The sequence below is a fragment of the Pangasianodon hypophthalmus genome, chromosome 21, assembly GCF_027358585.1.
Source record: "Pangasianodon hypophthalmus isolate fPanHyp1 chromosome 21, fPanHyp1.pri, whole genome shotgun sequence".
In the NCBI taxonomy this organism is placed as follows: Eukaryota; Metazoa; Chordata; class Actinopteri; order Siluriformes; family Pangasiidae; genus Pangasianodon; species Pangasianodon hypophthalmus.
Genome location: NC_069730.1, coordinates 21,306,769 through 21,332,058, shown reverse-complemented (window position 1 = coordinate 21,332,058; position 25,290 = coordinate 21,306,769). Strand labels below are relative to the sequence as shown.

The 25,290-nt window shown below is 42.2% G+C and overlaps 1 protein-coding gene across 1 annotated transcript; it reads left to right on the top strand.

Annotated features, from left to right (window-relative positions):
• The first annotated feature begins 6,307 nt into the window (after positions 1-6,307).
• LOC117599949 (integral membrane protein 2C) lies at positions 6,308-14,496 on the top strand. Its single transcript, XM_034314595.2, has 6 exons — positions 6,308-6,478; positions 9,812-9,934; positions 10,122-10,310; positions 10,429-10,554; positions 11,392-11,539; positions 13,669-14,496. Exons 1-6 carry the CDS (start codon positions 6,386-6,388, stop codon positions 13,758-13,760), a joined length of 771 nt encoding a protein of 256 aa, XP_034170486.2. The 5' UTR covers positions 6,308-6,385; the 3' UTR covers positions 13,761-14,496.
• The last annotated feature ends 10,794 nt before the right edge of the window (positions 14,497-25,290 follow it).

The window sequence follows — 25,290 nt, the reverse complement described above, 5'->3', positions numbered from 1 at the left end:
TGTCCAATAAATATCACAGTGAATGTAGTGTGTATTTATTAATGGTGTTGAATGATATCACTATACGAAAGAGAGACCTACTCACTAACACAGATGAGTTAACTGTTAAGCGTAGCGTTCCCTTGTAATAAACACTAATACAGTCAGGAATTAATACTGCATTTACTAATAAAGTGTTATTACAGTGTTACAGCTCTGTACTGACACCTGGCGGCCGGAGTGTTGCACAGCATCTGTATCTCTGTGTGAATAACTGATGTTATAGTTACAGACAGTTCAGTTAGTATTCATCACACTTTAGTTACAACCATAACTTAATCTCTCTGTGTATCTGAAATATTCACTACATATGTGTGGTCAGAGTACCTTAACACTTTTCCAGAACTAAAAACACACTTGCCATTGTTACACACTAATGGACCTGAAAAAAATGGAACTGACACTCAAGCAAATCAGGTGTAAAACCAGATAAAGTTAAAGGTTTAAAATCCATAGTATAAGAAGGAAGAAAATGCTTCATAAAATTTACAGTTTGAAAGCACTACAATGAAGTTTGCTCTATTCTGCATATGGGCCTAATTTACTTCTTTTACACTGTTTTTTTTACATGCCTATGTTACACACACACACACACACACACACACAAACACATCATACGCAGTTTGTTTATTGATTGGGAAGAATTCAGGTCACTGCTAACGTGTTCTTAATAATCTGCTTTTTAAATTATTTTATTCAGGTGCTGTTTTTCTAGTCAAAGTGCTGCCATGTAAATATTATTATTTAAAGATTATGCAGATTGATCATAATTCCGTGACCTTGAGCTGAATTTGTTCATCACAGGGCGAGAGTGTTGAATTATGACCAGCAGGTGGCGCTGTGTGATTACACAATATACACTATATGACCAATCGCATGTGTACACCTGCCCTTAACATCCATATGTGTTTGTTGAACATCCCATTCCGGATTTATTCCCACTTTGCTGTTATAATAACCAGCATTCTTCTGTGAAGGCTTTTCACTAGATTTAGGAGCATGGCTGTGGGGAGATGTCTGACAGACATCTCATCATGGATGCCAGCTCATCAGCTGAAAATTATGTTTATCCCAGGTGATTCATCCCCACATCAGGATCTTGTAATCTCCCTGGAAAACTCTCAGATCTCACCTTCTGTCACTACACGCAACTTTGGGGTAACCATGGGCAATCAACTGTTCTTCTCCTCTCTCACTCCTAAATTGACTTGCTCATGCCAATTTCTCCTTTACAACATCAGAAGGATTTGTCCATTTCTATCAACACAGGCCACTCAGGTGCTTGTTCAGTCCCTTATAATTTCGAGACTAGACTACTGCAACTCAGGCTCCCTCCACTGGCTTCCTGTAGCTGCTGCATCAGATGGTTGCTTACAAAGCCAAAAACAGACCAGCACCCACTTAACTCAAAGCACTTATCACATCCCACACTGTACCATGCTCCCTTCAATTCCTCTAGCACTGCTCAACTGATCCCAACATCTCTCAGGGTACAAGGAAGGCATGCATTAAGACTCTCCTCTGTTTTGGCACCTAGGTGGTGGAATGAATTTCCCCTAGATCTCTGAGCAGCTAAGTCAGTGGTTCATCCCAAAGGTGATCAGTGGGGTTGAGGTCAGGGCTCTGTGCAGGACACTCGAGTTCTTCCACTCCAACCTTCACACACCATGTCTTCATGGAGCTCGCTTTGGGCACAGGGGCATTGTCATGCTGGAACAGGTTTGAGTCTCTTAGTTCCAGTGAAGGGCAACAGTTTGGGGAAGGACCACCTCTGCTCCAAAATCTATAAACATATATATATATATATATATATATATATATATATATACATATAAAGATCAGCCATAACATTATGACCACTGACAGTTGAAGTGAATAACGTTGATTATCTCGTTACAGTGGCACCTGTAAAGGTGAGGGATATATTAAGCAGAAAGTGAACAGTCAGTTCTCGAAGTTGATGTGTTGGAAACAGGAAAAATGGGCAAGCGTAAGGATCTGAGTGACTTTGACAACAGCCAGATTGTGACGGGTAGACGACTGGGTCAGAGCATCTCCAGAGCAGCAGGTCCTGTGGGGTGTTCCCGGTGTGCAGTGGTTAGTACCTACCAAAGTGGTCCAAGGAAGGACAACCGGTGACCCAGTGACAGGGTCATGGGCAGCCAAGGCTCACTGATGTGTGTGAGGAGTGAAGATCCGTCTGGTCTGATCCCACAGAACAGCTAGTGTAACACAAATTGCTGAAAAAGTTAATGCTGGCACTGATAGAAAGGAGTCAGGACACACAGTGCAGTGCAGCTTGCTGCGTATGGAGCTGAGTAGCTGCAGAGCGGTCAGAGAGCCCATGCTGACCCTGTCCACTGCCAAAAGCTCCTACAATGGGCACGTGAGCATGAGAACTGGACCATGGAGCAATGGAAGAAGGTGGCCTGGTCTGATGAATCACGTTTTCTTTTACATCATGTGTGTCGCTTACCTGGGGAAGAGATGGAACCAGGATGCACTATGGGAATAAGGCAAGCTGGCGGAGGCAGTGTGATGCTCTGGGCAATGTTCTGGATGTTACTTTGACACGTACCACCTACCTAAACATTGCTGCAGACCAAGTTCACCCCTTCATTGCAACGGTATTCCCTAATGTCAGCGGCCTCTTTCAGTAGGATGATGCTCCCTTCCACACTGCAAACATTGTTCAGGAATGGTTTGAGGAACATGACAAAGAGTCCAAGGTGTTGACTTGGCCTCCAAATTCCCCAGATCTCAATCCAATCGAGCATCTGTGGGATGTGCTGGACAAACAAGTCCGATCCATGGAGGCCCCACCTCACAACTTACAGGACTTAAAGGATCTGCTGCTAACGTCTTGGTGCCAGATACCACAGCACACCTTCAGAGGTCTTGTGAAGTCCATGCCTCGACGGATCACAGCTGTTTTGGTGGCACAAGGGCAACTACACAATATCGGGCAGGTGGTTTTAATGTTATGGCTGAACGGTGTACACTGTATATTCATTCCTAATGTGGCAAGGTGGGTGACAGTCTATCCTTATTGGCTCATTGGTGTGTGATTGTCACCCACAATAGCCTATTAGAATCGGTGTTCGCGGGTATTTAAGCCTGACGGTATGTCATTTGGTGTGCATCATAGCTAGGACCGCCCTCTTCCGGATTTCATCTGCACCTGTGTTGTGTGCGATGAATGGTCATTTGATGTTGCGCTGGGTTGCCGGCTGTCCATTTGCATGTCAGCTGTGAGATTTTTCTGGGGATGTGTCTACCTGCTTGAGGCTCTGTGTTTATAAACTGTGGGCAACGGTACCACTCGTGTTGCACGAACTATTGTGTGTGCCGCTCTGTCTCTCTCTTTTTCGGACGCCTTGCCGATTGGTCATGTGAGGACGCCGGAATTCTTTTTATTTTGCGTTCAGAGGACGGCGCTGCTGTTTTTCCTTAAACTGTTTTTCCTTAAACTGTTTTTCCTTAAACTGTTTTTCTTGGTATTACAAATTGCTTTTTTTGATGTTATAAATTGTTTTTCTTGTTGAATGTGTAAAACTGTTTTTTTTAGATGTTATTTTTTGTCAGTTATGTCTTGGTTATATTTTGTTTGTTTATTGTTTTCTTTGTGCACTTGTGCTTGTGCTTGAATAGTTTAGATCTGCCTCTCTGAGGATTACAACTTGAGGCCCTGTCAGGCCCTGGGGCTAGGAGGCTAGCTGTTTTTTTGAGTGCTGGTGGTGGTTTAACCATGTGGAGTGCAGTGTGGTTTGGATTTATTTTTCACTGTGTGTGTGTGTGTCTGTGTCTGTGTGTTCGTGGAAACCACCAGTGTGCGGTAAGGATCTTAGTGTCAGCTAGCCTGCCTTTGCTGCTGGAAAGCCCGTGCCTGTTACTTGTGTAATTTCCTTTTTTTGAGTGTTTGTTTTTTGTTGTACCCAGAGCTGCTTTATTCTGATACATTGTTCTGGATTGTGATTGACTTTCAGCACTGTTGCTGTTTTTATTATTTATTATAGAAATCTGAATAAAGTGTTTTGTACATTGTTCCCACGTTTCTCCTTGAATTTGTGCCCAAATGAATCTGTGTCCCTTATTTGGGTTATTCCCTGTTACATCTAATAAATTAACATCAGAATCTCTTTAATAGCCAGCATGATTTATATACAGGAATTTGACTTGGTCTTGTACAGAGAACAAAAAAACACTAACAAAAGAGCTTCCAGCAAGCAGCCCATGCACTCAACAACAGCAACAAGCAGCATTCAACAATAAATAACAACATAAGTACTAAACAGTACATAAGTACTTTTAACAGAAACAGCAAAAATAACATGGCAGCGTCAATGACAACCATGCAATTGACTTTTTTATGGACAGGAATTTGCAATAGTGAATCGAGATGTTTAAGTGTAGTAGTAATTAAGGTGTGTACTACCGGAGTGGAGGCCAGTCTGTGTATATAAGGTGCTGTGTAGGGGTTCACCAGTTCAATAAGGATGCTCCCTATGGTGTCTGAGTAAAAGTAAGAAAGAAGTCTCAGAAAGAACAGCCTTTGTGTGGCTTTCCTGACAGTAACATGTTTGTTCCACTTCAGGGTGTTGGTGATGGCGGTTCCCAGGAACATAACTGACTCTACTATTTTAACTGCAGTGCTGTTTAGCAGGCTGGTGATTTTTCTCAGAAATCCACCATCATCTCCACTGTCTTCAACACGTTTAGCTGTTGGTTGTTCCACTCGCATCATAATAGAAATTCAGAAACACCTTTTTCCAAATGAATCTGACTTATTTCTAAAATGAATTTCATGGGAATCACAACACACTGAATAATTAGCCATTAGGCTAATTAAAATAATAGAAATAGACATAATTAGCAGATGAACTTGAATAAAGTCGCGTCTTTGCTGTACACTGATGTGCTCCTTTTACCGTGTGTTATATCTTTATATTACTCAGGTTTGTTGACGGTGGAGTGGCTGGAGCTTTATGTCCCAGGACTCCCTCATGTCTGTGTTAGCTTCTGGCTCTCCCTTTTAGTTATGCTGTCATAGCTAGTCTTGCCGGAGTCCCTGCTTGCACTCTGCACACAAAGTACATTGTCCTTAACTATTAAAGCTCACCTAACAATCTCTCCCTCTCTCTCCATCTCTCTCTCTCCCTCACATGCTACTTCTGAGATGCCAGTGATCCTGACCCCTTCTGCTCTCCAGACCTGCCTGACCCATCCTGATGCCCTACTTCTGGTTGAAGTTCTCATCGGTTAAGTTCGATGCTGCTGCTGGGGCCCCATATGGACCACTACACAGTGTGCTGGTCGACCAGAGGAGCACTTTCAGCCAGAGACTGATCACTGCCAAGTGTTCCACTGAGCGCTTCAGAAGATCCTTTATCCCTGTGGCCATCAAGCTGTATATCTCCTCTCTATAAGTGCTGGGACTTTCATGTGTAATGCATATGCAAGACATGTTCAATTCATGTGCAATAAGGGACTTTCATGTGCAATATAAATTTAGATATATATATTTATAAAATAGGTATATATATTTTTTTCTTTCTTTCTTTCTTTCTTTCTTTCTTTCTTTTTGAGAGCAATTGTAATTGTAATTGCAATTTCCCCCTGGGATTAATAAAGATTTTTTGAATCTTGAATCTTGCTGGGGATGGCGCCACCTGGGGGCTGTGGAGATGGTGCTGCTTGGGGATCATATGGGGAGCTGCACTGTACTGTACTGTACTGTACTGTACTGTACTGTAATGGCTTGGGACTGCGATTGCTGTAGTGGCTTTGGGGCTGCAGTTGCCACGAGCAGCTTCGTACTCAGGACTCCATCAGTGGACAGTGGATAGATTTTAACCAGCCAGACTTCTTGCAAAAACTGTGATGAATTTATTGGTTGCACAATTGCACTATTTGTCCATATAGTACACAATAATAGAAGGGATTTATTTATAATCGCACTATCCATTGCACCCAGATGAGTCTGGTTCCTCTCAAGGTTTCTTCCTCATATTGTCTCAGGGAGTTTTTCCTCACCACCGTCACCTCTGGCTTCCTCATTAGGGATAAATTCACAGGGATAAATTCAAATATTTACAATATATCTTTATTATTTTTTTGTGTGTGAATCCATTTATTTCTGTAAAGCTGCTTTGTGACAATGTCCATTGTTAAAAGCGCTATACAAATAAAACTGAACTGAATTATTAAATCTGTGAAGGAAGGGGCGTTGCGGCTTTACATATCGGAAATGAAAGAGCAGCAGCACTTCCGGTTTTGTGTGTGTGTGTGTGTGTGTAAGGTGCGGGGTCTCGCGCTGCAGCGGTGCTGGTGAGGCTGCAGCTCCATCATGGTGAAGATCAGCTGCGCGGCGATAAACGGCATTAAAGCCGAGAAAGAGGAGCGCGAGGAACCGGAGCGCATCTACATCCCGCCGCAGCACGTGAGATATTTACAACAGGGCTTCATCAGCATCATCATCACCTTCATCATCATTACTAATATTAATACTCATACATTATCTCTTCATTTATAATGAACGGTCGCGTGGCGGGGAAGAGTAGAGCTGCACGAGCGATTAAAGCTTTCTGATTCTCACACTGTATTAAAGATTATTACAGAGAATAATAATGTCTGTTATTTTACACACACACACACACACACACACCGCAGGTGGAAGGACTAATAATGTAGAAATGTGGAAGTGTTTATTTCTGTAAATCTGTAAACATGTAATTATATAAATGTGTAAATTTTGGCCATGGAACGGATGACGTCATGCTCCTGGGTTCCGCAGTGACGTGTCCAGATTCGATTGGTGCATTTATACTTTTATCTCAGCTCTGAGATATCAGCCAGAAAAATCGGTTTTCGTGTGTGTGTGTGTGTGTGTGTGTGTGTGTGTGTGTGTGTGGTGGTAAACTTGTGTTGTTTTTTTGTTGTTGTTGTTGTTTTTGTTTTATTATTATTACATACATGAACAGGGAAATCATATACTTATCTCGAATATAATACAACACAGGAACAAAATAAAACAAGCACATGGATACACATATACACAAATAGAAGAACAGAGCAATATTAAAGTTATATCACATCTTTAAATTAGCTCTCAAAAACCATCAAAAAAATCTGGCGTTTTTATTGTCGTGTATAAGTCTGAGGGATTAAATTAGAGAGTTGAATTCAAGGAGAAATATTAAGAAATATTGGAAGACACAATGGAGATCTTGACCGTTTTTGTTTATGAATGAAAAATTTTGCATATAATATAATAAATTTGGCAACATATTCAAGATATAAGTGATGAGGGATTTCATGAAAAAAATGGTATCTTTGAGAACAAGGGAGTGATTAACTTCTATAGGACTGAAAATAAAAGAGCTTAACTCAGTGGTTTCTTCTAAAATCACAAAATGGCATGTCTCATCAATATCAGAATATTTAGAAATGGAGGAATTAACAGTGTTTATTTTATGAACAATTTTAAAGTGGACTTCCTTAAATTTATTAGATATACAAAACTTGTTTGGTAAAAGTCAGGCCCTTTTCCAATCTACATTCAGGTCCGGAAGTATTTGGACAATGACAGAGTTTTTGTGATTTTGCCTTTATACACCACCACAATGGATTTGAAATAAAAAAATCAAGATGTGATCGAAGTGTAAACTTTCAGCTTTATTTTAAGAAGTTCCACAAAAATATGGCATTTACCATTTACGAATTACAGCCATTTTCAGCAAAGTACCTCCATTTTCAGGGGCTCAAAGGTATTTGGACAAAGTGACATAATTGTAAATATAACCATAATTTTAATACTTGGATGAAAATCCTTTGCAGTCAATGACTGTCTGAAGTCTGGAGCCCATGATCTCAAAACTCAGATTCTGAGTTTCCTCCCTGGAGATGCTTTGCCACGCCTTCACTGCAGCCACCTTCAGTTGCTGCTTGTTTGTGTGTCTTTCTGCCTTCAGTCTTGCCTTCAGTAAGTGAAAAGCAGCTCTATTGGGTTGAGATCAGGCGACTGACTTGGCCATTGAAGAATATTCCATTTCTTTGCCTTCAAAAAGTCTTGAGTTGCTTTCGCAGTATGTTTAGGGTCATTATCCACCTGCACTGTGAAGCGGCATCCTATCAGTTTTGTAGCATTTGGCTGAAGTTGAGCAGAGAGTATAGCTCTATACACCTCAGAATTCATCTCGCTGCTTCTGTCAGCAGTCACATCATCAATAAACACCAGTGAGCCAGTTCCATTGGCAGCCATACATGCCTATGCCATAACACTGCCTCCACCATGTTTGACACATGATGTGGTATACTTTGGATCATGAGCTGTTCCTTTCTTTCGCCATACTTTCCTCTTCCCATCATTCTGGTACAAGTTAATCTTGGTTTGATCAGTCCAAAGAATCTTATTCCAGAACATGGGAGGCTTTTTTAGATGTTTTCTGGCAAAGTCTAATCTGGCTTTCCTGTTCTTAAATGTTACCTGTAGTTTGCACCTTGTTGTAAAAGCTCTGTATTTACATTCATGAAGGTGTTGCTTGATTGTAGATTTTGACAATGATACGCCTACCTTCTCCAGAGTATTCTTGACTTCTGGTGATGTTGCGAAGGGGTTTTTCTTCAACAAGGAAAGGATTCTGCAATCATCCACTTTAATTGTCGTCCATGGTTTTCCAGACCTTTCAATGTTGTTGAGGTCACCAGTGCTTTCTTTCTTTTTAAGAATGTACCCAACTGTTGATTTGGCCACACCTAAGGTTTTTGCTCTCTCTCTTATAGATTTATGTTGTTTTTTCAGCCTAATGATGGCCTCCTTCACTTGCATTGAGATCTCCTTGGACTTCATATTGGTAGCTCCAGTCAACGCCGCTTCAGAGTGCAGGTGGATAATGACCATAACCATACTGAGAAAGCAATTCAGGACTTTTTGAAGGCAAAGAAATTGAATATTCTTCAATGGTCAAGTCAGTCGCCTGATCTCAACCCAATAGAGCTGCTTTTCACTTACTGAAGACAAGACTGAAGGCAGAAAGACCCACAAACAAGCAGCAGCTGAAGGTGGCTGCAGTGAAGGCCTGGCAAAGCATCTCCAGGGAGGAAACTCAGCATTTGAGTTTTGAGATCATGGGCTCCAGACTTCAGGCAGTCACTGACTGCAAAGGATTTTCATCCAAGTATTAAAATTATGGTTATATTTACAATTATGTCACTTTGTCCAAATACCTTTGAGCCCCTGAAAATGGAGGTACTTTGTTGAAAATGGCTGTAATTCCTAAATGGTAAATGCCATATTTTTGTGGAAGCTTTTAAAATAAAGCTGAAATTCTACACTTTGATTACGTCTTGCCTGTTTTATTTCAAATCCATTGTGGTGGTGTATAAACACAAAATCACAAAAACTCTGTCATTGTACAAATACATCCGGACCTAACTGTATGTCCATCATGAAGGATCCCCAGTGAAATTTACCCCTTGGTGTAACCTTTCTTTTCATGTTTTTTATTGCATTTCCTATAAGAGATCAGTGCCACCTTGAAGCAAAGCAGAATGTATTACGCTTCTCTCACTAAACATTAGGTAACTTTTAATTAGTTTGACTAAACTCACTGGAATAGCTTTACCAAGTTATTATATTCCTTTAATGGAACGGGGAAGCCATGGAGCTGCTGGTGTTTTGCTCATGTGTTTGTTGATAACATGAGGTCACACACTGTGTTAGTGTGTGTTAGGTCAGTGGGTGGGGCTAATTACACTCTCTCTCTCTCTGCAGGTGGGCGTGTCCCGGCACTCGTCTCTGAGTGGACTCTGCTGTTTACTGATCGCTCTCGTCATCAGCACCTGCAGCCTGGTGTATGCCTCCATCTACATCTACCGCTATTATATCATCCCTCAGGTATACACACACACACACACACACACACACACACACACATGCACACTGAGACTCATCCTCGTACACCATTCATCATGATTTAATGAATGTGTCCTGTTTGATAGATGTTATAAAAACATTTAGTTTAAGGGAAATAGAAAGTATTGGGTTATAAGTATTTCGTGTGTGTGTGTGTGTGTGTGTGCAGGCGGATGAGTCTCAGTTCCGTTGCAATGTGTATTATGAAGACACTCTGAAGGCACCTCAGCATGATCGAGAGGAACTGCAGGAGAATGTCGACATCAACCTGCAGAACAACTACGAGAGAATCAGCATCAACGCTGGCAACACAAACCCACGGACACGCCCTGCCACCATCATACATGACTTCAACAAGGTGTGCGCACACACACACACACACACACACACACACACGCACACACATACACTTGAGCATCACAAATGACTAACAGTGCATCATACTGTAGATCTACACTGTGTGTGTTTGTGTTTAGGGTCTGACTGCATATCATGACATCACTCTGGATAAGTGTTACGTCAGTGTGCTGAACAGCAGCATCGTTCTGCCTCCAAGGAACCTGTGGAAACTCCTCATCAATGTCAAACTGAGAACCGGCAACGTACGTGTGAGACGGTGTGTGTGTGTGAGATGGTGTGTGTGTGTGAGATGGTGTGTGTGTGTGAGATGGTGTGTGTGTGTGAGACGGTGTGTGTGTGTGTGTGTGTGCGACGGTGTGTGTGTGCGACGGTGTGTGTGTGCGACGGTGTGTGTGTGCGACGGTGTGTGTGTGCGACTGTGTGTGTGTATGTGTGTGTGTGTGTATGGGTGTGTGAGACGGTGTGTGAGACGGTGTGTGAGACGGTGTGTGTGTGTGTGACGGTGTGTGTGAGATGGTGTGTGTGTGAGACGGTGTGTGTGTGTGTGCGACGGTGTGTGTGTGCGACGGTGTGTGTGACGGTGTGTGTGTGTATGGGTGTGTGTGTGTATGGGTGTGTGTGTGTATGGGTGTGTGTGTGAGACGGTGTGTGAGACGGTGTGTGAGACGGTGTGTGAGACGGTGTGTGAGACGGTGTGTGTGTGTGACGGTGTGTGACGGTGTGTGTGAGATGGTGTGTGTGTGAGATGGTGTGTGTGTGTGAGATGGTGTGTGTGTGTGAGACGGTGTGTGTGTGTGTGAGACGGTGTGTGTGTGAGACGGTGTGTGTGTGTGACGGTGTGTGACGGTGTGTGTGTGAGATGGTGTGTGTGTGTGAGATGGTGTGTGTGTGTGAGATGGTGTGTGTGTGTGAGACGGTGTGTGTGTGTGTGAGACGGTGTGTGTGTGTGTGTGAGACGGTGTGTGTGTGTGTGTGTGTGAGACGGTGTGTGTGTGTGTGTGAGACGGTGTGAGATGGTGTGTGTGTGTGTGTGTGTGTCTACACCTCACCACTGACTGCAGTATTTCCCCGTTCTTCAGGAGGCCTCTCTCCCCCAGACGTACATGGTTCAGGAGGAGATGGTGGTGTCTGAGCAGGTGATGAACACACGTGTGTTTGGCGTGTTTATCCACAGACTGTGTGAGGGGAAACCAACCTATCAGATCAGACGCCGCCTCACACGCCGCCGTAAGTAACAACTCTTTTAAATATCTTAATTATAAGATTCTGTAAAGAAGTGCATTTATTGCGACACACACCAGCGTGAGTTACCAGTTTTATACCACAGTGTGGTTGAAATCTTGAATCTGACTGATTGGAAAGGTTTTGTGTATAGCAGCAGGGCTTGCACAGTATTCCTGGTTGCAACAAAGACAACAGTTTTATATATAAATATGCTGCTTCTAATATGTTATAATTTCTATAGTAGCAGCTCATTCACAGAGACTTGTACAGTGGACGCTCCACATTAAAGGATTTTTAAAAATCGTTGATTAAAACAAAAGTTTTCTGTAAGGATATGTTTACTTAACATGGATGGAAGAAGTCTCCAGTATCAGCACTTTCAATAATCAGAGGTAAAGCTGTAACTTTAAGTTAACAGTAATCACTGATTAATGGTGTTACTTACAAGCTTCTTCATTACAGTAAGAGTGATTGTTTGATTGAAATTCCACAAATAAACTGAAAATTGTAGTGGAATTAAAGAAAGAGGAAGATTTAATAAAGAATAAATAATATTTAATGCCTCTTAATGTTCATTGGTAACAAAAAAAACAAAAGGTGGGAAAAGAAAAAAAGTGTGTGATTGTAGCGAGTGTGTGATTGTAGCGAGCGTGTGAATGTAGCGAGCGTGTGAATGTAGCGAGTGTGTGAATGTAGCGAGTGTGTGATTGTAGCGAGCGTGTGATTGTAGCGGGCGTGTGAGTATAGCGAGTGTGTGAATGTAGCGAGTGTGTGAATGTAGCGAGTGTGTGATTGTAGCGAGTGTGTGATTGTAGCGAGTGTGTGAGTGTAGCGAGTGTGTGAATGTAGCGAGTGTGTGAATGTAGCGAGTGTGTGAATGTAGCGAACGTGTGAGTATAGCGAGCGTGTCAGTGTAGCGAGCGTGTCAGTGTAGCGAGCGTGTGATTGTAGCGAGCGTGTGATTGTAGCGAGCGTGTGATTATAGAGTGTGTGATTATAGAGTGTGTGAACGTAGCGAGTGTGTGAACGTAGCGAGCGTGTGAACGTAGCGAGCGTGTGATTATAGAGTGTGTGAATGTAGCGAGTGTGTGAATGTAGCGAGTGTGTGAATGTAGCGAGCGTGTGAATGTAGCGAGCGTGTGAATGTAGCGAGCGTGTGAATGTAGCGAGTGTGTGAATGTAGCGAGCGTGTGATTGTAGCGAGCGTGTGAATGTAGCGAGCGTGTGAATGTAGCGAGCGTGTGATTATAGAGTGTGTGATTGTAGCGAGCGTGTGAATGTAGCGAGCGTGTGAATGTAGCGAGCGTGTGATTATAGAGTGTGTGATTGTAGCGAGTGTGTGAATGTAGCGAGCGTGTGAATGTAGCGAGCGTGTGAATGTAGCGAGCGTGTGAATGTAGCGAGCGTGTGATTATAGAGTGTGTGATTGTAGCGAGTGTGTGAATGTAGCGAGTGTGTGAATGTAGCGAGTGTGTGATTGTAGCGAGTGTGTGATTGTAGCGAGTGTGTGAATGTAGCGAGTGTGTGATTATAGAGTGTGTGTGATTGTAGCGAGAGTGTGATTACAGTGAGTGTGATTACAGTGAGCGTGTGATTATAGTGAGTGTGTGATTATAGTGAGTGTGTGATTATAGAGTGTGTGATTATAGTGTGTGAATGTAGCGAGTGTGTGATTGTAGCGAGTGTGTGATTGTAGCGAGTGTGTGATTGTAGCGAGTGTGTGATTGTAGCGAGTGTGTGAATGTAGCGAGAGTGTGAATGTAGCGAGAGTGTGATTACAGTGAGTGTGATTACAGTGAGCGTGTGATTACAGTGAGTGTGATTACAGTGAGTGTGTGATTACAGTGAGTGTGATTACAGTGAGTGTGATTACAGTGAGCGTGTGATTATAGTGAGTGTGTGATTACAGTGAGTGTGTGATTACAGTGAGTGTGTGATTACAGTGAGTGTGTGATTATAGTGAGTGTGTGATTATAGTGAGTGTGCGTTAGTGAGTGACACAGGTGTGTTGTTGTTGATTTGACATGTGAAGCTTCACTTTTAATAAGCCATGTTCATTTATTCAGCTTTTATCAGCATAAAATCCATGCAAATATAAATTTATTCATATAGAAATAATTTTCCCCCTGCAGGTATCGCCAAGCGGGAGGAGCAGATCTGTCACTCGATCCGACACTTTGAGAACACATTCGTAATGGACACGCTGATTTGTGATGCGCCCTGAATCATAACTTTCACCTCACATCACTCTCATTTCCTCTCTTAATGACTAGTTTATTTATTTCATGATTTAATTGATTTATTGTTAAAAGTGCTTCCATTAATCACCCAGTAGCACTGTGTGTGTGTGTGTGTGTGTGTGTGTGTGTGTGTGTATATATATATATGCTAATATTAAAGTCCCATCTTGTGATCATAGACCAGCTATTTCTGGTGTAATATAAAGTATAATCTTGATATAAGAACATGTTCACCTGCACACTGAACCATAAAAATAGGGTTAGCTGGCTAAAAATAACCATGGCAATCATTAAAAACACATTTAACTGTTCCACATGTACAGGGAAGTGTAGTAATGATAGCTTACCATGTGGTGAACAAGAATTTTGCAGTATGTTGTATAATGGATTATTAGCACAGGACCAGTTTATACTCTACTTTTATTTCTTTCTGTCCCAGACTATGCACTTGTCCACTCCATGTAGCACTTAATAACCTGTAACTGTGTTCATTTATCTGTATCAGAAGTTTGATCGATTGTTATTTCTATAGCTGGAATATCTCGTTAACCTTTACATTGCATGAATCTTTACACATTTGCACATTAAATAGTGAATAATTGAATGTAAATTTTAAAAATCCATTTAAATGTGGACTGCGTGACTTTTCAAACTGAACCTTCTCCTAATCTGAGTAATGTAGCTGAACATCTGAGCAAATAAAGAAATTGCACACATTAACACTGTGAGATTAGTCTTATTCTTTCTCTTAACGAATACTTTTGTATCTTGTTCCAATAATGTCATTCAGAAATCTTAAAATACTGTAGGATCTGAAGTGAACAGGCAAGGAAAGAAAAGAAGCCATAAAGCTAGGAATCCTGCTCCCAGACTTTGCAGACCCAAGTTAATTACCTCTTGTTTACTGATTGTTGGATTTCAACTGTCCTGTGAACAAACAGCAACTGATAGGACATCCCTGACCAGAGGACGAACCCTCTCAGCCAAGAGGAACCTCTGTCAAACTTATTAATCTAGGCCGTTGGCCAAGACCAGATGGCTCACCCAACACGATGGTAAAACTGATAACTACAGAAAAGGGGGGGGGGACTCACCCAAGGACCCTCATGGAATGAGACCTTTGTTCTCCCCAGGAACACAAAGTTCACCACCCTTCACAAATTCCACAGAACCCAGCTTTAACAGACTGCATAAGGCTACTTTACATCTCCTATAAGGACAATGACTTTTAAGATGTTAAAAGTCCACCATAGTTTTCCATAGTTTTTCCACCATAGTTTGGAAACTTTTTAATATCATTCCTTATATTTATCATGCTTATAGCCACCAGGTCATTATGATGCTTTTTGATAGTTTAACAGGGACCATAGTGTTCGTGTGTGTATCAATAACAGCAGGTACGTCATGTTTGCTATGTGTGTGATCACTATTGAATTTCCTAAGGGTTGGTATAATGTAAAGTTGAGTACAATGTATTACATGCATGTTACCAAATTCCTTACCAAAGTTCTAACTTAACCTTGTGCAAAGTTTGGAAAGCACATAACTCAGAGACCAGAATGTTAATTAGTGTCAGAGGAGGAGAATACAGTTTACACCCTGCCCCAAGATCCTGCAAACACTTTGGAGCAAACACTTTGGGGTCAGCCCAACTGGAAAGGGTTAAAACCCCCTGACACAAAGGAAACTCTGAGTCTCATCCAATACATCTTTGCAAGAGTCTCATCCACATCTGAAGGAAGTCTCATCAACCAAGAGCTTTAGAAGTTCATCACGAGGAGATCACGTTTGCTCCGAGACTCCGCATCCAGACTGGTTCTTGCAAAGCCTCCAACTCTCGCCTTCGCACCGCTGTGAACCATTCTTCAAAGTTTTGCAACCCGCCTACGAGACTCCTCCGAGTTCACACCTCACTCTGTTTATCTCCCTCATTGGTCTTTCGAGACGCTACATAAGGCCAACCAGACCGCCGACCAATCAACATCGCCGGAAAATCCTTCCAAACAACAACGCAACGAGGGAATCCCTGGCAACACAAACGCAAGTATAGTACCTCCAGATTCTCGCTGAACTGGTGCATTTAATACAAGTTTAAAGCCCTTCTAAACAGGAGCTCAGTTTGTGGACAAAGCTTCCTGTTTACCTTTCAGTCTACAGAGACTGAAGGAGTCGCTGAAAGCACAAACACAAATCACTCAACTCGCGGTAATAAGATATAGGTGAGAATCATCGCGCGCTACCTGCTGGTTCGACTCGCCTCCTCTCCTTCCACAGCTGACGCTAGATCACGCCCCCCCCCCCCCCCCCCAACAGTAATATTTATTATTATTATAACTATATTATTATTATATGATTATAATTTTATATATATATATATATATATATATATATATATATATATATATATATATATATATATATATTAATATTTGACAACTGTTTTACGATAGAAACGTTAAACAACCATAATATCTAGGGAAGCAAACTACTCAACTGTTTTCAAATTTTGTCATATTGAATTGAAAATATATAATTTACGTGATTCATGTAATGGAATGCGTTACTGTTAATGTGACCCGAAACATTAATAGAGCTGTTTTCAGCATATTAGGCATCGAATTCAGAATGAACATGTGCATATTGTGAATGAATTTAATGAGCCTGGTGACCTGGCTTTCCTGATAGCCTTTCAGTAAATTAAGTTGTCTAAGAAAATGATTCATAAACCTCAAAGTGGGACTCAGACTTGTGAATTTGACTCAAGTGTGTTTTTAGGATGTGGTTCAGACAGTCACTGAGCCTATTAAAATAAAAATATTATTTGAAAATAGTTTAAATGCATTACTTTACAATAAATTCTAGTTCTTTAACAATATTTGTTTATTCTTCTCTTTCTTTATTCCTTTAATTTTCTCTTTTTTACAAGAAATCCCCAAGTGTCTGCAACCATTGTATTTTGACATGTCTATGTCTGGTCTGTGCCCAAAAAGTTAAAGGGATAGTTCACCTATCAACATTCAGATAGACGAGCCTCTTCTGTATTTCCAGATTGCATTGTGGATCATTCATTGCAACATTTAACCTGATTCTCACCCATTACTGCTTGACAGATTATTTATGCTACTGCCCACTGACATGGTTTTAAAGCAATTGTTATCCAATTTTGCCCTCCAAACATCTTAAAATGCACATAAGTAGATCAGGTAAATCAATCCTGTGTGTGTGTGTGTGTGTGTGTGTGTGTGTTAATATCATGTGCAGAGGAGCTGGAGGGTGTTCATGATTTTACAGCTCTGATGGCTTGGGGAAAGAAGATCCTCAGTTACTAGTCTCTCAGTCCCGGCCATGTAGTTGCGGAGGCACTTCCCAGACCACAGTCATCGGAACAGTCCACTGTAGATGTTGTGTTAGGATGGCTCTTTGTGCAATGTTTTAGCTAAACAAGCCAGGAGAGCTGGTACTGTTGACATGCAACTTTATTCTCGCAATTTTTCCAAGATGTCACTCTGTAGAGATTTTGGAATTATCAATCGAAAGCCTTTCAACAACAGTCCATTTTCTACTGTCAGTTTCCCTGAAATTTGGAAGTATGGCCACGCCATGGCTTCCATTGTCGTCCAGCGCTCTAGAGAGTACTTCTACACCAGCTGTAAAACCAGATCAGCTTCCTGATGTTGCTGTATTTTGTGAAGTCTCTTTTCAGTAGCAAGTAAGCTTGTGATAATTGAATTCACATACAGGTTTATCTCTTCTTCTTTTAGCTGTTTGTCTTCGTCCCCATTTTCTCTTCGAGGTGCTCTGAAGAGGACATCAGTAGTTGTGATGTTTTTCCCTGGAACATGCGAAACTGTGTGAGTCTCATATGCAGTCTTTGGATAAGAGGCAGTAGTTCATCTAAGTTTTTAGAACTCAGGAGAGGTACTAAAGGTTTGTGGTCTGTCTCTACATGAAAGGAAAGACCCACCAGAAAGTCTCACAAGCCCATATGACAGCTAGGGCCTCCTTTTCACTTTGCGCGTATCTCCGTTCAGTATTTGTGAGCGCTCTTGATGCATAAACTGTGGGTTTGAGCTGTTTGTCACCCTGCATTTCTAGCAATACCGCTCCCAGTCCATATGATGAAGGATCTGCCGAGACAGTTGTAGTTGCTTTTGGGTCATAAAGAGCAAGCCCAGGTGGTGTGCTTAGATCTCTTAGATCTTCTTCTCAAAAGCTCTCTGTCATGGCTCTCCCCATGCCCACATATTCTTTTTCTGCAGGAGATCTCTCAAAGGCTTTGTTTTCTCCACAAGGTTAAGTAAAAACTTCACTAAATGGTTTATCATTCCCATGAATCTCCGCACTTCACTTATGTTGGCTTGCTCATATGTGTGATTGCTCTCACCTTTTCAGGATCTGCATGAACCCCTGACTCATTCAGTATCTGTCCAAGGAACTTCTCTTAGAGAATTCGCATTTCTCATTGAGAGTCACTCCTCCCTTTTGCAGTTTTTGCAGCATGGCAAAAAGACATTGGTCATGTACTGCTTCGGACACACCGAACACTATTATATCGTCCATGTGGCACAGGACTCCCTGTAGACCCTCCACAATCTGTGACATTCTTTTCTGGAAATGTTCTACAGCTGAAGATTTTCCAAAACAATGTCTGTTGAAGCAGAACCTTCCAAAAGGTCAGTAGAGGTAAAGGTAGTAAAGGTTGTGTGGAGGGCTGAATTCTGTGACAAAGGAATTTGCCAAAACCCGAAGTTGGCGTCAAGTTTTGGGAAGACTTTGGCTCCTTCCAGTTGACCCAGTGTGTGCTCCACAGAAGGACGAATGTATCTTTCCCTAGTCACTGCGCTGTTGAGTTTAATTAGGTCCATACATATGCGTACACCGCTGCTGGGTTTCGGAAAAACGACTATGCCTGCGCACCAGTCAGTTGGTTGTTCTACTCTGGCAATAACTCCTTGATTCCCCATGCATTCCAATTCCTGTTTCACTTTTGACATTGGGGTAGTGGAATGCGATGGGGTGTTGACAGTGAAAAGGGCTTGGTGTCTGATTTTAGAGATATTTTATACTCTCCCTGCAATTTCCCAAGACCCTGGAATAATTTATGGAACTGTCTTTTAACTGACTCGACTATCAAAGTTCACAGTATCAGTTCTCTCTATAATCCCTAGAGCATGGATTGCTGGCCTCCCCAGTAGGGCCATTCTCAATCCTGAGATCACATAAATATCTTGGGTCGTGGTTTTACTTTTTGGGCTGATTTTGGCTGTGCACCTATCCTTGACCTGCAGTGAATCTTGGCCTGGTCTCAAAAGTATCTTTGAGGTTTTCTGCAATTTGCCAAAGTTTTACTCCTTGAACAGCTCCACTGAAACCACCGTAACATCTGCTCCTGTGTCCACTTTGAACAGCACCTCTGTATCATTCAGTTTGCATTTTATCAGCCAGGGGGCATCATTCTGCTCTGTACTAACAGTGCCTAAGAATGCTGTGTCACTCTCATCTTCATTAAGAGTCATGTTCACTTCACTTATGTCTCTGTTCTTGCAAACCTTAGCATAATGTCCTTTTTTCCTGCAAAGGTTGCAGTATGCCTGTTTCACTGGGCATTGAAATTTGCTGTGAGATGGAGTTTTCCTACTCTAACATGGAATGGATTTTTCTGACACTGTCTGTTTCTCTGCCATTTTAGCAGGCCCCTACCTTTGCATCATGCCTCTACCTTTACTGTAAGGTCCTTGCTGTGCATGATAAAATGTCAACATTTGTTGCTGTGTCACTTTTGAAATCGGCTTTCAACTCCTCTTGCTGGTTTTTTTTTTTTTTTTTTTTTTTTTTAAACCAGCTCACTTTGGCATACACGTATGACAGCTTTCTCTAAAGTAAGTTCAGAATCCATCTGGAGTTGCTCTGTCAGTCTTTTGTCTCTCAGTCCTACCACTAATCTGTCCCGAATCATTTCACTGTATAGCTGTCCATACCCGCAATGCGGTCAGCTAGGCAAAGGAATGCTGTGATGAAATTATCTGCAGAATCTCCTGCTTCTTGCTATCTCATATTAAGCTTTGCGTGTTCAAATATTATATTTCATAGTACTACAAAGTGTACATGTAGTCTCTCTATGACAATATTATACTCACCTGGCTGTTCTGGACTGAGGTGCAGCAACGTGAGAATGTTCTCCGCCTCATCGCCAATGCAAACGAGTGCATTCACTTGGCACTCTTCTGGCTGTAACTCTAGTCCCAATGCAACTCTAAATCTTTCAAACCTTTTAATCCACTTTGGCCATTCCCCTGGCATTGAGAAGTCAAACTTTTCAATTCAGTTCAATTCAATTTTATTTGTATAGAGCTTTTAACAATGGACACTGTCACAAAGCAGCTTTACAGAAATAAATGGATTCAAAATATATTGCAAATATGTGAATTTATCCCTAATGAGCAAGCCAGAGGAGACAGTGGCAAGGAAAAACTCCCTGAGACAATATGAGGAAGAAACTTTGAGAGGAACCAGACTCAAAAGGGAACCATCCTCGTCTGGGTGCAATGGATAGTGCAATTATAAATAAATCCTTCTATTATTGTACTATATGGACAAATAGTGCAAATGTGCAACCAGTAAAATCTTGGGGATCTCCAACAACCAAACAAGCTCCAGTTAGTTCAGAATGCAGCAGCAAGAGTCTTTACAAGAATAAGAAGATATGACCACATCACCCCTATCTTATCCACACTGCATTGGCTCAAAATTAAATTTCGTATTGATTATAAAATACTACTATTGACCTATAAAGCGCTAAATGGTCTTGCGCCACAGTACCTGAGTGAACTTTTGGTCTTTTATGATCTGCCACGCCTACTTTGATCAAATGGTGCAGGCTATTTGTTGGTACCTCGAAAAGCAAAGGCTACAGCAGGGGGTAGAGCTTTCTCTTAAAAAGCCCCACAGTTATGGAACAGCCTTCCACTTAGTGTTCGGGGCTCAGACACAGTCTCAGGGTTTAAGTCTAGGCTGAAAACATATTTGTTTAGTCAAGCCTTTTGTGAATAGTTTTTTCTTAGGTACAGGGGCAGGTCTGGAGGGTTCACAGGCATAGAGTGTTGTGGTGAACTGGGATGTTTGGATGCTGTCGCTCCCCCATTCTCACACGTTCACTCAGGTTTGTCGATGGTGGAGTGGCTGGAGCTTTATGTCCCAGGGTGCCCTCATGTCTGTGTTAGCTTCTGGCTCTCCCTTTTAGTTATGCTGTCATAGCTAGTCTTGCCGGAGTACCTGCTTGCACTCTGCACGCAAAGTACATTGTCCTTAACCATGAGAGGACAAAAGCTTACCTAACAATCTCTCCCTCTCTCTCCATCTCTCTCTCTCCCTCTCTCTCCATCTCTCTCTCTCCCTCACTCTCTATCGAGCTACACATGCTACTTCTGAGATGCCAGTGATCCTGACCCCTTCTGCTCTCCAGACCTGCCTGATCCATTCTGATGACCTACTTCTCCTAGTTCTCATCGGGTGAGATTGCTCACTGCCGCTGGGGGTGGCCCCATATGGATGGCCTGAAGAACCATTTGGATTGCTGGGGATAGTGCCACCTAAGATAAGATAGGGGTGATGTGGTCATATCTTCTCATTCTCTCACTTTTGCATTCTGGACTAACTGGAGCTTGTTTATGCATCTACTAGAGCATCCAGACAGCAAGGCATTGCAATAATCCAACTTAAAGGTAACAAAGGCATGAACTAATTTTTCTGCATCGTGTAGTGACAATGTATTTCTTATTTTATCAATATTTCTGAGATGAAAGAAAGCTATCCTAGTGATATTATCTACATGAGATTCAAATGAAAGACTGGAGTTGATAATCACACCAAGGTCTTTTACTGCTGCACATGATGAAACAGAAAGGCCATCCAGAGTTATTATGTAATCAGAACGCTTACTTCTAGCTGCATGTTATCCTAGTACAAGTACTTCTGTCTTGTCAGAATTAAGTAAGAGAAAGTTACTAAGCATCCAGTGTCTAATGTCCTTTACACATTCCTCAACTTTTATTAAGCTGGTGTCTGTCATCTGGCTTTGCTGAAACATACAACTGAGTGTCATCAGCGTAACAGTGGAAGCTAATACCATGTTTATGAATAATTTCACCCAGAGGTAGCATATAAAAAGAAAAGAGCAGTGGGCCTAAAACAGAGCCTTGCAGGACACCAAACTTTACCTTAGTATGTGTAGAGAAGTCACCATTTACGTTTACAAACTGATAACGATCAGTCAGATAAGACCTGAGCCAGGAAAGGGCTGTTCCCTTAATGCCTACTACATTTTCTAGTCTATCGAGGAGAATAGCATGATCAATGGTATCAAAAGCTGCACTAAGGTCAAGCAGCACCAGCAAGGAGACACAACCCTGATCAGAGGCCAGTAGTAAGTCATTTACCACTTTAACCAGCGCTGTCTCTGTGCTATGATGAGGCCTAAATCCTTGACTAATGTCAAGAATGTTATTCCTATGTAGGTTTGAGCATAGCTGCTGTGCTACAACCTTTTCTAGGATCTTGGAGATAAAGGGGAGGTTTGATATTGGCCTATAGTTAGACAGCTGACAGGGGTCAAGGTCAGGTTTTTTAATCAAGGGCTTGATAACTGCTAGTTTAAAAGATTTAGGTACATAGCCAGTGCTAAGGGAAGAATTGATTATCTTTAGAAGAGGTTTGATTGTTTCTGGAATTATCTGTTTGAAGAAACATGTAGGTAAAGGATCTAGTGTACAGGTTGATGATTTTACTGATGATCCCCCATCAACTTTTGCGGTGGCAGTACTTGAAAATGATCCATTTTCTTTTATTCCACAGCTCCCTCCTCTGCACATAGCATTTTCTCGTCCTCCAAATTTCACTTCCTATAGCGTGAATTCTATGCATCTCTCATGGCAAAAGGGCCCGTTCTGTCTTCCTATACCATTCTCGTGCAAAATTCTGACACCATGTTGTGTTAGGATGGCTCTTTATGTGATGTTTTTGTTAAACAACCCGGGAGATATGGAACTGTTGACATGCAACATGCAAACCCTCCCCCGGGTTGGTTAATCACATCACTACAGTAGGAGTGTGGGGGATCCTGCACTGATCCTGCACTGCCTAGGGTAGATTACCAGTGATGTTCCCAGTGACGATGCTCTCTGTAGTGGTGGTGTACAAGGACTTCTGAAGAGCTGAGGAGATGTTGAACTTCCTCAGCTCACGTAAATGGTAGAAACACTGTCTTGCCTTCCATATTATGGTCAAAGTGTGTAGAGTCTATGACAGGTCCTCACTGATGTCTACAACGAGGTACCTGAAGCTGCTCACTCTCTCCACTGGGGTCCTGTTGATTGTGAGAGCTGTGTACATCCTCTGTTGCTCCCTTCGGAAGTCTACACCCAGTTCCTTAGTCTTGTTGACATTTAGGAACAGGTTGTGGTCAGGCACTACTGGGACAGTCTCTCCACTTCATCCACATACACCTTCTCAACATTCTTAGTTATCAGGCCTACAACCACAGTGTCCTCCACAAACTACACAATGATCTTGGATCTGTGTATGGCTACACAATCATGTGTGGGCAGGGAGTACAGCAGATGGCTTAAGACACAGCCTTGGGGGCTGCAGTGTTGAGTGTGAGGGTGTTAGAGGTAAAGCCGCCAACTTTCACCACCTGCAGCCGACCAGTTAAGAAATCCAGAACCAAATGGCAGAGTGAGGAGAACATGCCCAGCTCCCTGAGCCTACCAAATAGCCTGAGGGGTGACTATGGTGTTGAAGGCAGTCTCACATATTTCCCACTTCCCATTTCAAGATGAAATAGGGTGGCGTATAGGTCATGGAAGATGGCGTCATCTGTGGATCTATATGATCAGTCAGCACTTGCCACATTTTTCATTGCGCACCTTAGTCCATTTCTCCCTTCTGGAGACCATGTCTCCCTTCTGGAGCCAAGCATTATAGGCAGTGGTGTGTGCATTCTGTACATCGCAGATGGAATCCACTGTTTCTGGTTGGGAAAGACCCAACCATTCCCTTGGGGATGATCTCATATGTCAGCGTAGAAATGAAACACAACACCACTTCTGTGAACTCACTGATGTTTCTAGAACTAGACTGAAACATGTCCCATCACTCAGTGTGTCCTGCAGTGTGGCTTCTGATTGGGCAGTCCAGCGTCTGACCTCTCGTGATACTTGTGCTTCCTGCAACATCTTTGTTTATATTCCAGTAATGCAGGCAGAGGAGTGACTCTGTATCCTTTCCTGAGTTGAGTGTAAGGTTAGAGTGTACGGTTTGAATTAGGGTTACGGTCCAGTGTTTTTTTTTATCCCTCGAGGGATACGTGATATGTTGATGGAAGTTTGGCATGACCTGTTTCAAATTGGCTTTGTTAAAGTCTCTGGCTATGATGAGGGCACTATCCGGGTATTTGTTCTGATGCCTGTTGAGCATATCATGAAGTTCGGCTAAGGCAATGTCCATGTTTGCTTGAGGTCGGATGTAAATGGCCATGATGATGACCAAGGTTAACTCTCAGGGCAGGTAGAAGGGATGACATCTGATTGTAAGGAGGTCCAGGATAGGAAAATGGGAGAATGGGAATATCAATGTTCCTAGCATCACACCAGTTGTTGTTGGTCAACAGACAGACTCCCCCACCTTTTGAATTTATCTGACTTCCGTTCTGTCCATATGGAAAATGGAGAAGGACTCCACAGGTTGAATGGACTGGTCAGGTAAGGGTAAGCCAAGTTTTGGTGAAGCAAACGATATTGCAGTTGGTCACACTGCGTTGGAAAAAATCTCATGCTGATGTTGTCCTGTTATTTTCAATGGTCTGTACATTTGCAAGCAGTATGCTAGGCAGAGGATGGTGTGTGTGCTCCTGATCTTAGCCTGTTTCCTTTGGCTAAGCATACCTGAATGTTTCCCTCGGTGTTTCCTGCGTGTCCTCTGGGGCATTTGTTTTGGTTGGTATCTCTGTGGATTTCTTTTGGCCAAGGGGGGTTGCTCATAAAAATGTCTGGTAACTGGTGATGAATGCCAAAGATGTGGGTGCAAAAAAAGTAAGTAAAATAAGATTGAAAAACAAAAAATGCACAGTGTTGAAGGAGCAAAGACGACATCATCTGGAGTCATCTGTGCCATCTTGAAAAGCCATTAGTGTTAGCCGTCAGGCCAAAAACCCGGTTGGGGAAGTTAGTATAGTTAGTAGAGTATGTAGTAGTATAGTATAAAAACATTAAAGAAGGCAATAATATTTTAAAAATAACAAATTGCTACTTTGGTGAAGAGGTAGGCCTTTAGTCATTGTTTGAGGACAGTCATTGAGTAAAAAGTGGCTGTTCAGACAGCCAGGGGAAGTTCATTCACCACCTCGGTGCAGGACAGAGAACAGCCTTGATGCAGGTCTTCCTTGTACATTGGGAGGTGGTGGTTCCAGTCATGCTAGTGCTAGAGGACCGGGGGAGCATGGTGCAGAGCAGGCAGAGA

Bases quoted from the DNA above. Each gene is read 5' to 3' on its own strand.
- LOC117599949 (XM_034314595.2), top strand. From the start codon at position 6,386: ATGGTGAAGATCAGCTGCGCGGCGATAAACGGCATTAAAGCCGAGAAA. The intron at 6,479-9,811 runs GTGAGATATTTA...CTCTCTCTGCAG, and splicing joins TCTACATCCCGCCGCAGCAC to GTGGGCGTGTCCCGGCACTC. The intron at 10,311-10,428 runs GTGTGCGCACAC...GTTTGTGTTTAG, and splicing joins TCATACATGACTTCAACAAG to GGTCTGACTGCATATCATGA.